The sequence below is a fragment of the Cibotium barometz genome, chromosome 34, assembly GCF_041138505.1.
Source record: "Cibotium barometz isolate CiBa-2024 chromosome 34, ASM4113850v1, whole genome shotgun sequence".
Taxonomy (NCBI): Eukaryota; Viridiplantae; Streptophyta; class Polypodiopsida; order Cyatheales; family Cibotiaceae; genus Cibotium; species Cibotium barometz.
The window spans coordinates 46,001,464-46,017,058 of record NC_141079.1 but is presented as its reverse complement, the minus strand read 5'-3'; the positions used below and the strand labels follow the sequence as shown (position 1 = coordinate 46,017,058).

The window sequence follows — 15,595 nt, the reverse complement described above, 5'->3', positions numbered from 1 at the left end:
CTGGAGTCTGGAATCTTGATCCCTGATTTCCTTGCCCTGAAAACCTTGATCCAAAAGGAGTTGGGCAATCCATACTGCCACGTCCAAATCCTTGATAGTTATAGCATTTCACTCTCTTGTTCAAGGGTGGAACTTCTGAAGTTGAAATCTAGGGAATTGAGTTTTGGAAAAAGGACATTTCTTCCATTTTGGAACTTCCCATATCCTGGGTTTGACCCTGATATCTCTTAGGCGGAGGAAGGTTGGAATCACCTTTTTGCAATTAAAAACCTTTGATTTTCTTATAATGATTTGATGAGAGGGTCCACGAGCTTGTGACAAATCTCATGGCACTGTCTTTTACTCTCTTACAATCGAGGACTTAAATGTAGGACAATGGTTAAGATTCAATGCAAGAGAGTGAAATGGTTTTAAATGGCAATGAAAAATGCTCGAGGCTTAAATCACCTCCAATTTTTCAGACATGAAGCTATAATTTGTTAAATATCTTCTAATCATAGTTAATGATAATAATTAGTACTTAATCATATTGATTAGAGAAGGCAAGAAATTGGAGGATGAAATTGAGCTTATAGGTACGAAATTTGATGGGGCTTTTGGAATAGCAACTTTATCCTTGATGGTGGTGAGAAAAGGCCCAAGCAAAGATCACCTCAATGTCAGCATAGAAACGCGGGATGAAGGCGATTTTGCTCGACTGGTTTTCTACGTCCTACGGCCGCTATAGTGGACCAAACGTGCTCATTTTTGGGTTGTACACTTTTGGAATGAAAATGGGCTTTGGTCAATTGCAACTACCGCATGGTCTGCAATGCAAAATTCAGGCTGTGGAGGAAGAGTCTTTCTTATTCCTTTTGTGAGGCTCTTAGTAATGAGCTATAAGAAGTCTCCCCTCAAAAGGAATTTAGAAATGGTTGATGGAGTAAGCAATGCAAAGCTTGACAATATTGAGCCACTAGTGAAGTGAGTATATAACATGAAATTAGTGAAGCATAATGATGAGTAATGATTGAGATTAAGCTAAAGAAAGATTAGAGAAGTCTAGAGCTAAGCTAATGGGGAGCTTAAACCAAGCTTTGATACCATGATGAAACTTGTAGATCCAAGCTCCGATGGAGATGATGATGATAAAGAAGACTCAATTTTATACTAATTAACAATGTGATTAGTGCTAATCTAAGCTAGGGTGGATGATACCTAAATAAAAATATAATGAATATCCTAAACTAATTAAGCTTTAGACTCAAGCACAATTAAGTTACAAGATTAAGACTCGTACTCATAAAGAGGCTCGAGAGCTTGCTTGTTTTCATCGCTTGAAATGGCTCCCTTTTATGATATGAGGAGAGTACAACAAAGCTATGATAGCTCATATGGGATACCTTGATTAGGTGACTTGGCACTCTAGCATCACTCATTTCAACACTGTACGTCCTTTAACCTTCACTTAGTAATCATTTATACTCAGTTTCTCTCTAGTTACATTATTCATCTCCTACTTTAGCTGCATCTTCTGAGCTTGGGTGTTTATATTGTACATCTTCACTAAGGTGTACCAAGTCTCCTTAGACATTTGCACATTCTGTATATGCACAATCATAGAATTTCTTACACTGACAAACAACCAATATATCACCTTTCTGGCTCTTTCATGCCATGCTTTATATGCATGCATCTGTTATGGGGTCGGATATTCTTCAATAATGTCTGGCTCCTTTTCATCACGTGTGATAAACTCCCAATATCCTTTTCCAATCATAAGGAAATTGGTCATCCTAAATTTTCATGCTTAGAAACTATTCTCGTCACTCACAATTTGTGATGACAAGCTATCAGACGTCTGTACTTGTAGCAACTAAGTACTTTTAACAACTTCTTTACTTATATTAACTTGTAAACTTTGACAGTCACTACTGTCCTATGATCAAAATTTTGATGTAACTTTTTATTAAACAATAAATTTGACATACACAATTAAAATTGACACTTTCACAGAGTGTATGTGATAAACTTGGGGAGCCAAAATGGGGTCCGAAACACACCCGAATGGGGCCGTAACACACAAAATTATAGTTGAAAAAGAAATTTGCACACAATATGATCTTCTTTCTTCACACAGGAGGATGTCTCAAACTGAGATAGTGACTTCCCTGTTTGCCTGTAGCTCTCACATCTACCAAAGCTGTTGCTCCAAAATCAAAGAGAGAAAGAGATGGAAATATGTTTACCCGTTTCCTTGCTTTCCTTATTCTTGTCTCAACTCACACAAACCGGAGCTTTGATACCATAAAGAGAATACGGGGGAGAGGAGTCCTTGCAAGCAAACACACACACAAAAGAGAGCAAGACACAAGAGAGAGATGGATGATTGAATTTTCTTCTATCTTCTTCTCTTAATCTAGTATATCATAAAGATAAGAGTACATACTAAAAGATAAAGTACTCTCCTACTAAAACATATAAGCTCGGTCCATAGTGTGAACCTGACTATATAAGTTGGCGCTATAACTATGCCACACTCTAGTAATCCGAATTGGCTGTCACACAGTCTATCATCCACTGGCGGCATATCAACTCTAATTTCACCAACTGTGCCAAGGGCATCAGTGCAAATGCTATCACTTAGGTGGATCATCAATGTCCATAGCACTAGTTGAGCTCGATATCTCAACAAGACTAAGGTAAACTCTTGAACATGCGGCACAGACGGAATGTGAGCCTTCGTATTGGATGGAAAGCAATCTCATCGTGTTCAAGATCTTAAGTACCTTGGATGAGCTTTGCTTGGATCTTTATGGAGGACAACAAGCACTATATATGGACAATGTGCACCTAAGGACAACTACAATGCAAGCGGGGGATAATGTAATACACCTTATGGTGGACCGAGTAGTGGGTTGTCCTTTGAACTGACCGCCAACTAGCTCTAGTATCTTTGCTATATATATGTGCATAGAAAAATCATCATTCTAACGAGATTAGAGACTACATCTGGTCAAGGATAACTACATCTGGTCAAGGAGAACTACAATAATGTTTGGGTTGTTAATTGATGTCTTTATATCTCAGTCATCTTTTGTACTAGAGACACTTTTTCCTTGTACATAATTCAGAGCAATAGTTTAGGACTCATGTGTGTGTTATATAGGTGAAAACTTCTTTTGATAGTCTATGGTGGCTGTTTCCTTGATAAAAGCAGAGTACATCTGTAAAAAAGGAAGTAACCAAAGAAATCATGTAGGCTTGAAATTTACAGCAACATTCTATCTGAGACACATTGGCCAACAATTTTTTTCATAAAAATAAACACATTAACTCAATACATTTTATTAAAGTATGAAAACAGGTCATTCATATGCAGTATCACACAAGTGATTGATTGTAGGAGGATCAAGATGTTCTCTCACAAAGCCACTCAATTTGGCTCGTCATTTGATGTGTGTGTGCAGGTAAGTAAGGTCAGGTTGATATCATTACTCAGGAAAGGCATGAACAGAACATTGTTGCTCACTTTCATAGTGCTCAAACTCGTAGCAAAAATATTTATGGGGCTACCCCCCTGAAGTGCCTACTTATTAGGCACATCAGCTTTTACAAGGCCTACTTGAGTAGGGGAGAGGAGGGGTAAGGGCGTTGCACTCCCTGTAATGAGGAAGCACTATGATATCCTTCTATGGAATAGAAGCAAGGTGCCAAAAGGGTATGAAGAAATCATACTTGAAGTCGGGAAAAGATTTTGGCAGGAATGGCTTCATTGACCATCTAAATTGCAGGACTATTGCAGTTCGCTAACTTGCCTTGGCCTATAAACACCACAACTACCCCTCAAATGGCCTGTTTCTTGCAGCCATTGCCATTATTTTAGTCTTCTCATCTGCTGCATCCTTCTCCTGCAAATTGGAGGCATCCCTGAGCAGTGGTTCATGCTCTCTAGTTTGGCTACATGTCTATTTTAGTTCATTGTTGCCCTCGAGCTTTTGGAACTTTCCTGAGCTGCTGTGTGCATGTACATGCCCCAGGATGGGACATACTCTTCCTTGGTAGGTGCTTTCATAGAGCATATAGCCCAGCCTCTCCCTCTCCTCCCTGTATCAGGCCTCACATTAAGGCCCACTCACCACATGAATGTCAGAGCTTTTTAATTTTCGTATTGCTCAGTTTGAAATTTTGCTTAGAAATATTTCCCATGAAAAATGAGTCCTGCCAATCTAGGACATCAATCTACTAAGACCCTTAAAATATTTCCCATGAAAAATGAGTCCCGCCAATCTAGGACATCAATCTACTAAGACCCTTGAGCACCAGAACTGCATGACTACAAACCGTTTTAAGATTCCCCATGGAAAAATGAACCCTGCCAATCCAGGCCATCACTCTACTTCCATACCTGTATGTTCACTCCATGATGATAACCCAAGTGACATGCATAGATTTTAGACGTTAGAACATATACTGCAGCTTGTCCATTGTCCGATATCACTGCAAAGGCCTCTTTTCCAAGCTCTAGGTTACCCAACTTTTGACAAGCTCCCAACACCATATTGAAAAAGTACCATCTCCATGTCAGTCTCATTCATCCAGCTGGCCTGCATGGCTACACCTTTGATGCAAATATGTCACTCCATGTCATAACCCAAGTGACCATCTGCATAGATATTAGACATTAGAACATATGTTGCAGCATGTCCATCATCCAATGTCACTGCCAAATCAAAGGCCTGTTTTCCACACTCTAGGTTGCCCCACTTTTGACAAGCCCCCAATACTATATTACAGGCAACCAGATCGGCTTGAATAGGTACCATCTCCACAATTGCCACAGCTTCTTCCAGCTGCCCTGCACGGCCAAGAAGGTCAAGCATGGAGTTACAGTGCAACAAAGTTGGATTGATCCCAAACTCATTGCTCATAGCTTCAAAACACTGCTGACCCTTAAACACCAGACCTGCATGACTACAAACCGTTATAAGACTAAGGAATATACCCCCTTTTGCTTCTATGCCTTCGATGCTCATTTTCTGAAGCATATCAAAAACAAACTCCACCTCTGCTTGGCGGGCATATCCTTTAATCAATGCATCCCATGTCACCAAGTCCCTTATGGGCATTGCATTAAACACCTGTTGAGCATCAACCATGCTTCCACATTTGCAATACATGTCAACAAGACCAGTTGCCAAAATCACCTCATTGATTCTGTGAATAAGGGCATGGAATTTCTTACCAATTTCAAGGGCTGCCATGTCACCACATGCTTGCAGGATGCTTCCAAAGATAACAGTGTTTGGTAAGAGACCTTGCTCTTGCATTCGTGAATAGAGTATTACAGCTATCTCCTCTTCTCCTTGCTCAGAACAGGACAAAATTGCAGCATTCCACATAACAACATCTGGAGAGATACCCTCCAGTTGCATTTGCTGGAAAAAGTTGAGTGCTTCCTTTCCAAGCCCATGCTCAGCATATCCAGAAATAAGTGCAGTCCACGAAACAACATCTTGATCATGCAGCTTATTAAATGCTTCCTGTCCTTCTACGAGTAAGCCACATTTGACATACATATCCACCAAACTGTTGCCAATACTAGGATCTATTTCAAGCCCTTTCTTAAGAACTTCAATATGTAATTCCTGGCCCCTTTCTATGAAGCCTAAGCTGCTGCAGGCTTTCAAGCTGCAAACATATGTGATAACTGTTGGAGACACGCCCTCTGAAAGCATCTGTTCAAGACACCTTAGCACGTCCTCCCCACTGCCATACTCAGAATACCCCGTGATTAAAGCATTCCATGAAATTGCATCTTTAACTAGCAGCCCATCAAAAACTTCTTGTGCTTCTGCAAGTGAATCACACTTAACATAAGCATCCACTATAGCGCAGCCAACAAGCGGATCCTCTTCATATCCCTCCTTGACAATTTGGGCATGAATTTCATGGGCCTTAATGACTCCCATGTTGCCACAAGACTTCATGCTGCAAACAAAAGTAACCTCATCTGGAGGCACCCCTTCCTGTTGCATGTGTTCCAAACAGTTCAAGGCTTCTTTACAGAATCCATGCTCAGCATATCCTCCAATCAAAGCATTCCAGGACACTGCATCTCGAATTTGAAGCTCGTCAAATGTTTCCCGTGCTTCTGCAATTGAGCCACATTTGACATACATATTGACAATAGCAGCTCCGATGTATGGATCTCTTCCATCTCCCTGTTGAGCAATCTGTGTGTGTATTTCTCTTCCCTTGTTTAGAGCTCCGGCACTGCCACAAGCTTTCAGTCCGGAAACAAACACCACCTCATCCGGAGAGATGCCCTCAAGTTGCATCTGTTCTAAACAGCTCAGGGCTTCCTTAGCAAACCCATATTCAATATATCCTGCAAGTAGAGCGGTCCATGTAATTACATCTCGATTTGGCGATTTGTCAAAAACTTCTTGTGCTTCTGCAAGCAAGCCACATTTGGCATACATGTCTACCACAGTGTTGGTGAGCAACAGCTCACCTTCATACCCCTGTTTGGCAATCTCAGCATGTATTTTCTGGCCACTTTTTAAAGCTCCAATGCTACTACAAGCTTTCAAGCCACAATTCAATATAACAGGATCCAAATGCATGCCTTCAAGTTGCATTTGTCTCAAACAATCCAGTGCTTCCTCACCAAGGCCGTTCTCAGCATAACCTGTAATGAGTGCAGTCCATGAAACTACATTTTGAGCTGGCAACTTGTGAAACACATCCTGTGCTTCTGCAAGGTTACCACATTTGGCATACATATCCACCAAGGTGCTGCCCACAAAAAGATCTCTTTCACATCCTTCAATGGTGATGGCAGAATGTATTTCTTTCGCATTCTCCACGCACCTATGCTTACCACAACCTTTCAGTAGAGCCACATATGTATAGTTGCTGGGTTGTATACAATCCTCCCGCATTTTCTGGTATAGGCTAAGGGTATGCTGCAGATTACCGCATCCTACATACCCTTGAATGAGGGAAGTCCAAGAATGCTCATTCCGATGCACCAATCTGTGGAAAACCTGCTGAGCTTCAAGGATACTTCCACATTCCACAAACATCGGAACAAGATAGTTCTCAAGCATCCCATGATCCTCCATCCCAAATTCACATAGGCATGCATGCAAGTGCTTTGCGTGTGCAAGAGATTCCCTTTCCCTGCATGTTTGCAAGATGGATATGAGATTCTCTACTGAAGGTGGCTCAGGCATCCAATTCAAAGAAGAGAGTGGATACTCCAAGCTGGACATCTTCCTAGCACTGTTGTGACGCAGATGGTGTGTTGCATACACATCAAAAGATACTCCAGGATTACAGGTAGTCATGAGATTGGCAAGGTGGTAGAGGCCCTGGCCAAAAGTGGTTCCTCCGACCAGGAGACGCCACAGACATGCAAGTGGAATATGTGTTCACCCTGCGGCTGTCAATGTGGAAGAACAACTCTGGATCTTCAGTGCCATTCATGGCGCCTGGCTACCCTCATAGTGATAATTGTTGGCATTGAGGGTCGCGTGTCGCACATGCCCATGTGAGACGCTGGGTTTGGTCATCGACAGCAGGTCTCCCTGCTCATGCCGTTTGTAATTACACGCGGGAGAGAGTCGACGCCAATCCGTCTTGGGCGTTTTGGCCATTTGTTCCACACAGCAACCAAGATAAGTGCTTGAAAGGGTGATACCCGGGTGTGTGCGAGGCCTGTGGAAAAAACAATGGAAAAGCATCAGCCTCTGCAGGGCGTGAGTCGTGACCCACGGTTCGGAGCAGTTACGATGAACCGCACGAGTGTACGGCCATTCTCCCACCAATGCCACCAAGTGCCCATTGTCATTTTCTATTTATGAGATTTACTTATTTTTTAATAATTAAAATAACACAAGTGTAACTCTAAAGTTTTACAATTCATTACAATGTTAGTCTATGGAACATTTATTATATTTGCAGTGATGATAACAAGTGCCCAAAGTCCTTTAAAAAAAAATAATTCATTAATTTTTGTACATACATAGCATACATGCGGTTTGAAGGTTTGAACCAACAGAATTATGCTTTCTATTTTGAGAAAGGAGCGGTTTTTGCAATTTCTCAATGCATGTAGTGAATTGTATGCTAGAATCACTTGCATGGCATGCTTTCCTCTCTTGCTAGACTCTCCAACAACTCTCTCTCTATCATCATCATTATCAACGCAACTCTCTCTTTATCATCCTCATTTACAGCTTACAGATCGGATTGGACGCAGCGAGAGAGGTAGCGAGAGGATCCATTACCTCTCTCTCTATCATGTATGCAAGATTGCATCCTCATTTACAGCTTACAGATCGGATTGGACGCAGCGAGAGAGGTAGCGAGAGGATCCATTACCTCTCTCTCTATCATGTATGCAAGATTGCATGTCTCAAATAGGCATTACCTCTCACTTGTATACATCTAGTCTCTCGCTTCCTCTCTGTCTGTGTCTATGTCTCTGCTTCTCTCTCTCTCTCTCTCTCTCTCTCTCTCTCTCTCTCTCTCTCACACACACACACACACACACACACAAGAGCATGCACACATGCTTTCTCAAAGCTGTAGGGGGGGGGGGGGGGGGGCAACAAACCAAGTAAATAGAGGGGGTCAATACAAGACCTTGTAGTGAAGCAAAGGAGGGGAGGGATTCAGACATAACGAACTAGGGGAGGGGAGGGGATGGATAAAGGAACTTGTAGCAAAGCAGAGGTGAGGGAGGGGCAAGGGTTGCGGTGTTGGACGAGGTGAGGAAGAGGCACGGTGGGGTTGAAGTGTTGGAGGAGGTGAGAGAGGGGCGTGGTAATGATCCTATGACCATGGGAGGGGAACTAAGAGGGGAGGCACAACGACTTGGGTTGTTCGAAAACCTTAGGAGGAGGGATGAGACTGCTAGTCATCTCTTGTCTGTACCATATTACACTGTAGGGAGTGCGGGCCAGTGTTGTGGGTGTGCCCGCTCATGTGTGAGTTTCTCCATTAAACATCATTGTCCATATTTTCCCAAGTTTTGCTAGTTGTGGGGGGGCTCTATTTTTTGCCTGATCGGCTGTAGGCGTTTTGCTGCTAGGAGGTGGCCAACTTGGTTATCTGATGGCTTTATTTTTTCCTTGGTCGACTGTAGGAGTTTTGCTGCCAGGAGGTGGCCGACTTGTTAATCTGGTGGCCGACTTGTTTATCTGATGGCCGACTTGCTTTTCTTTACTGGTCGACTCATCATTTGTTGGGGCCGACTTGCACCATCTGCTCGCCAATTGGTTGTTATCCCAGTCGTGGGCTTTTCTTGGGGCTACCGGCTTGTTTTACACTGGCTGACTAGCAACCCCAGGTGGTATATATACCACGCTCCCCACGCCACACTTTGTTGTACCAGATATTGTGTATATAGTAGAGTTTATGTCGCACTTCTCTCTCCAGCATTTCTGCGTTTTTGTTCTAGTATGTTTTTGTCTCATTTTTGCTGCTCATTCTGACATGGTATCAGAGCCCTAGGTACCGTCCCTTCACAAGACCATGTGAACCCCCGAGATGACAGATTTGCTCGAGATGGCAGACAAACATGTGAAGATCCCCACCCTCCCGACGTTCCCGGTGGACCGATAGTTGGACGAGAACAACCATGGCATCTGGAAGGTAATGATGGAGTCTATCTTGGAGTCTTATGATTTGGCTGATTTCATGGTGGTTGGAGTTCCAAGGCCAGGGTTGGAGGAAGAGGAACTTTCCCTATCCACTAAGAAAGAGTGGGAGGCCCAGGCACAGTTGTGGGATCGTGTCAATGCCCGTGTTTGTTCTCTCATCTTCTTCAATTACACACCCCAAAGTGATCAACCATATCAAACACATGATGCTGGCTCGAGGGATTTGGCAGCACTTGGCCTCTTTGTACAATCGGGTATCACCCATGAAGAGAATTTCCTTGGAAGTGTAGATACAAGATATGAATCTTGCAAAGTCTTCAATGATGCGAGAGCACATCAACAAACTCCAGGCTCTTCAACAGGAGGCTCTTCACGCTGGGAAGGAGATATCATCAGAGGACATGGCCATCACCTTGCTGTCTCATCTATCCCCTCAGTACACTCAGCTTTCTATTCTTCTTTGATCACTAGCGGGAGGCTCAACACCATTACATGGGAGGAGCTTGTGCTGATGGCTTTGGACCAGGAAGAGCGGTTTCTGAACCCTCCACAGGGCGGAGGTTCTGAGGCTTTGATTGGCCAAGCGATCGAAAGGCCGCAACAACAACAACAACAACTACTACTACTACTACAAGAACAACAACAACAACAACAACAACAACAAAGGGAAGTCTTCACAGGTGAAATCTTATGAGAAGAATCCTAACTTGGATTGTAATGCCTTGAAGGCCGAGCGGACTTGTAAAACATTTTGGCCAGAAGGGTCACTATTGGAGGATATGTCCTCAGCGGAGCACCGAGAAAGGTGCAGATTCCTCAACCTGCGAAGATTTCAGCTTTTGTGCACTTGGAGATTATGGACATCGGAGCTTCATCTTCTTCGAGCAAGCGAGGTTGATGGCTCTGCCCTGCAGCGTGAGCTATGTCCCTTTGTCTATTCTGTGGTCTGGTCACTGTGTTAAGAGGGACCGTGTGGATGAAGCCGTCTCTTCCACTCAGCACCTTAATGCTGGTGCTAGGATTAGAGCTTTTCCTACTATGCCCACTCTCAGAAGCGGGCAATCCTTGTACATGTGGTTGATTCCACACTTGATGCATAGAGGGGTTAGTGTGGAAGCACCTACGGGAGTACTTGCCATCCCTTTTTTGATCGGACACTCAACTACTCGGTGAGGTCTTGCACAATGGTAACATTACATGGGTGGTCGTTTAGCCAAAGTGTTCATGTCCCGTCCCCGTGGATTTGGGGTGGCTATCCCCCTCATCACCTTCTTGGAAAATTTCTGTCAAGGTTATCTGATGAACAAGGGCGACTCAAGGTAATGGGGTTGAGGTTGAAGTACAAGGGTTGGTAAGGGCATCTCTGGTACCTGAAGGATTCCTCTTTGGGCCACTTCGTGGCCTTGTTGAGTTGTGTTATGAAGTGCAGGTGCTAGCAAGGCTAGTAGTTACCTGGGGTTTACTGGCAGGGCTTGAGGTAGGGCTCGAGCTTGAGCAGCTCGTTGTTGCAAATAGCAATTTGTAATTTCATGACTATCCCATCTTTGGTAGTATGTGCAGTAGAGGGTGGGACGGGGTCTTAGATGTGGACACTCCATTGCTAGTATGGTTAGCTTGACAAATCGGACACCACACTAGTTCCCTCTTGGGGTAGAGATGGGGTGACATGGGGCAGGTCTAGAAGGATGAATATCAATGAGCTCAATGTAGCATTGACAATTGCCAATGCAAAAATCAAGAGGAAAATATAACAAATGGATGCCTTGAGAAGAGCTCATGTCAAGGAGTTACAATCCAAGGATAAGATGATTTTGGATTTCCAATGCTGGGCCAACTGAGAGAAGAATGCTAAAGAGGAGTGGCAATCAAAACTATAGGAAGAATTGGGATAGAAAAGCCTAAATGCTTGGAAGGAAACAACACTACAATGCATGCAGCAACAACTGGTGAGCATTGCATAGCAAGCAGGAACCATGAAGCCTTCCAATTGGAACAAAACAACACTACAGTGCGTGTAGCAAGCAGGAACTGGTGAGCATTGCACAGCAAGAAGGAACCATGAAGCCTTCCAATTGGAACAAAACAACACTACAGTGCGTGCAGCAACAACTGGTGAGCATTGCACAGCAAGCAGAAACCATGAAGCCTTCCAACTAGAAAAAATAGCTGATTTCATGAGAAAGTTGGAAGCACTTTGGGAGGCTGGAGCACGCCACAAGGACACGAACCCATCCCCTCATGCTATAGACCGTAAAGCTGGATCCAAAGTCGTGTAGGGGAGTGGAGGAAAATTATGATGAGCACATTCGGGTGAGCAGGCAACATCTCAAGCAAGGAGCAACATTGTTAGTGCCCCTCACACCAACGGAGTATGCTAGCAAAAATATCAAAGGGAGTGCCAGGATTGGACCAGTTAGGAATACCACCATATGGATGGAAATGGAGCAAGGGCAACAGAGAGGGAAAAGGAGAACCGAAATAGACAATTTTTAAAGATGACACCATCTTTCCGAAGCACATAGAACACCACGCCTTTGCAGCCGACATGATAGTAGACGTTATGGCAAGAGCGAGGGGGGCCAAGTACTCGAATGCAAGGCTGATTGAAGTGTAGTTCGGGAGGGCAGATGAGAAGACTGGACTAGGACATACCTCAGTTTTAGCATTCAAAGGAGAGCATACGAGCCAAGGTATAGCCAAAAAGGGACCATAGAAGCCAAGGTATAGCCAAAAAGGAGACCATATAAGCCAAGGTACAACAAAAAAAAGACCATCCAATAACGCATCCAGGGTGGGACTAACCATGAGTCGTCTAGATAACATAGTCCAAAGACTAAGACACAGTCTGGAATTGGACATCTTTGAATGAAAGTAGGAAAAGGTGGGCTTTGCGGCGGCGACTGATGCAACGTCCAACATGATTGCCACGTGTTGGCGGCTGAAGAGCCCATTTGGTTCTATAACAGTTTCTTGAAATTGGGTAGTACCCATATGGATGCAAGGAGGAAAGGGGATTCTCCCCGTGTGACAATGTTTAAAAGAAGATGTCTTCTGGGTAGTTCTATCTCTCTTATTACCACTTTGTGTTGTATGAATGTCTGTTTTTGTGTAAACTACTATCAGAAGACATGAATGAATGGGGATCTAACCCGTGCGTAATCTTAATTAACACCCTTGCATATGGGCAGAGATCGGAGCTCAATGCTCTGCGTTGACTTATCGCATTGAGCACAATAGAGATAGTCGTTGCTCTTTAGGAGTCGACTAGGTGGTCGGTCTGGAACCACTGAATAGTCCAGACGGTGACAATTCAGCTGGCTTGGTAACTTGATCAATGATATTTGCCTCGATAATAGTTGTGTTCCTTATATGCGGTGTGGAGTTGGTGGGTGATGGCCTCTATAACACCACCAACAGGCACACAAGAAGAAAATGTAAAGGGATCAGAACTAGGGGACACTAAGATCCCAACAAGGGCACCAATCAACTCTACACCTATCCTTAGCCCTTCACCTTACACAATCAATGATATTTGCATTGATAATAGTTGTGTTTCTTATATGCGATGTGATGTTGCTGGGTGGTGGCCTCTATAACACCACCAGCAGGCACACAAGAAGAAAACGTAAAGGGATCAGAACTAGGGGACTCTAAGATCCCAAATCCAAGGGCGCCAATCAACTCTGCACCCATCCTCATCCCTTCATCATCCGACACAATCACACACCTCCACACCTTCCAATATGACCGAGCTCACTCCTCCAACTATCTTCCCAAATCAGATCTAACCTCCAACACCTCTTATCTTTCACCTCCAAGCCTCAACTGACAACTAGCTCACCAAAATCCTCCCTAGCTGACACACAACTGGCTGTAAACTGATTTAGAATGCTAACACTGACCCCAGTCCGAAATGAGTCCTCCAGGCTCTCCTATTGTCCTCCAGCATTAGCTAACCTGAAATCTATAACCCCAGAGGCTTACCAAACACTTGGCTAATCCTCTACTGACCTTCTGTTGACTTTTGCCTGATTGAATCTGACTGAAAATTGACTCCTACACCTGATTGAATCTGACTCAAAACTAACTCAATTGACAAAAACAGATCTGGTTGATTCAGTTGAATTAGATTTCCTCTCTTTTGTGTCCTTTGACACTCTTAATCCCTAAAAAAACTTAAACCTTGCAGGATCCAACACTATGGACACTGAGCTGACTACAACAGCACAACAGTTGAATCATAGTTGACTGCAAACACCACATCAGTTGAATCATAGCTGACACTGAAAAACATCATTTAAACCACAAGCTTGTCTGACTGCTGACTATGTGATAGCTGACCAAACTGACTATCAAATCTGACTCAAAAACACAACCCTTTAACCCAGATAAGGCAATCCTGGCCTTCTACACCTTCAACTGATCATACTTGATGCTCAACCGACCTCATCTGACTCCAAACCTTCTCATCTGATTCTGAGTGAGTCAGCACTCACTTAGCATCAGCTCACCAAACACCAAACTGACACATATAGATATTTCATCTCCACAAACTCTATCAAAACAGCCTATTCACCACAACTTCAAAACAAAAGACAAGCTTATCCTAGATGGAGAGGTGGAGATTTCAACAACAGAGAATTATGAAGATATTTTCACAAATGATCTTGTCATCGTCGTCCTTGATTCTTCTGGAACGTTGCGCCGCCCATCTTCTTCATTTTCCCATACACTTTCTTCTTTTCTTCTCACACCTGCGCCTTTACACTTGGCTGCCCATGGGGCGCTTTTGCCACCTTCGACCCTCTACACACCATCATATATACATTTCATCTACCTCTACATGATGTTTGGATTGGGCTTGTGATTCTCCTCACACCGGGTTATGTCCTTAGGTTGAGGGGAGTGTATAAATGTTTTATGTGGAGTGCATATGATTCATCACCTATTTTGAGCTTGGTTGTGCTTTGTCATCAGGAAAACAATTTAGATCTACAAACCTGTGTAGGCATCGACATGAAGAAGAGGACTTTGAAGCTTCATGTTATCACAACAGTGTCACAATATATTGCTTCCTTTGCTTCTAAGGGGGTGAAGGTATAGCTTCCTTTGCCTAGATGGAGGTAAGAAGGAGATATGGTGGTTCTCTCACATAAAAGGTATATGGAGAAGAAATAAAAAATAAATTCTCTTGGTGGGAAAATGATTGACCAAGGTTTGCAAGTAAGGCTTAAATCTCATGGATGTTATGTGGAAGATTTTAATAACCAATGCCGTTTGGTTTGCAAAGGGAAACATAGATGGCATAATGTAAGCATGCATGAAGTGAAGGCTATAATGTTTGCACATGTTACATGTGTGATTGCAGACATTGATATTTGGCATAAATGCATTAGAAATGTCAATATTCATGGCAGCTAAGGAATATGGAAGCCCAAAACTATTATTATAGGTTTGCCACATTTTAAAGTGGATGGAATGCAAAAAGTATGTGAAGCATGCCAATTGGGCAAGCACACTATATGCATGATAATCATATAAGTCAAAGACCTTTGGACGTGATGCATTCTAATGTTTGGGTGTATCATAACAAAGATGGCATCAATAGGAAGATTTATTATGTTTCTTTCATTGATGAGACCACACTAGGAAAGTGTGGGTGTATTATTTTATGAAAGATAAAAGTGTTTACTAACTTTTTGAGAGCTTTAAAGCTATGATAGAGAAAGATAAAGGCATGCAGATAAAATGCCTAAGGTTAGACAGTGGAGGAAAATAATTTTCCAATGAATTCACTGACTATTTAAGAGAGCATGGGATAAAGAGGAAGTTTTGTGCACTGCACTAAAATGGGGATGGCATGCTTTCCTCTCTTGCCACAGTCTCCAACAACTCTCTCTCTCTCTATCATCATCATTATCAACATAACTCTCTCTTTATCA

The 15,595-nt window shown here is 43.1% G+C and overlaps 1 protein-coding gene across 1 annotated transcript; it reads right to left on the bottom strand.

The window, feature by feature from the left end:
• Window positions 1-4,616: 4,616 nt before the first annotated feature.
• On the bottom strand, window positions 4,617-7,473 carry LOC147619096 (pentatricopeptide repeat-containing protein At2g33680-like). The gene is made up of 3 exons (XM_086774413.1): window positions 7,325-7,473; window positions 6,976-7,167; window positions 4,617-6,855 (listed from the first exon to the last, which is right to left on the bottom strand). Exons 1-3 carry the CDS (start codon window positions 7,471-7,473, stop codon window positions 4,617-4,619), a joined length of 2,580 nt encoding a protein of 859 aa, XP_086630539.1.
• Window positions 7,474-15,595: the final 8,122 nt, after the last annotated feature.

Coding starts and splice junctions, on each gene's coding strand:
- LOC147619096 (XM_086774413.1), bottom strand. CDS start 7,473: ATGAATGGCACTGAAGATCCAGAGTTGTTCTTCCACATTGACAGCCGC. Junction 7,168..7,324: donor TGCCAATCTCATGACTACCT/GTAATCCTGGAG, acceptor GCAAACATGCAG/GGAAAGGGAATCTCTTGCAC. Junction 6,856..6,975: donor TGGACTTCCCTCATTCAAGG/GTATGTAGGATG, acceptor TGGTAAGCATAG/GTGCGTGGAGAATGCGAAAG.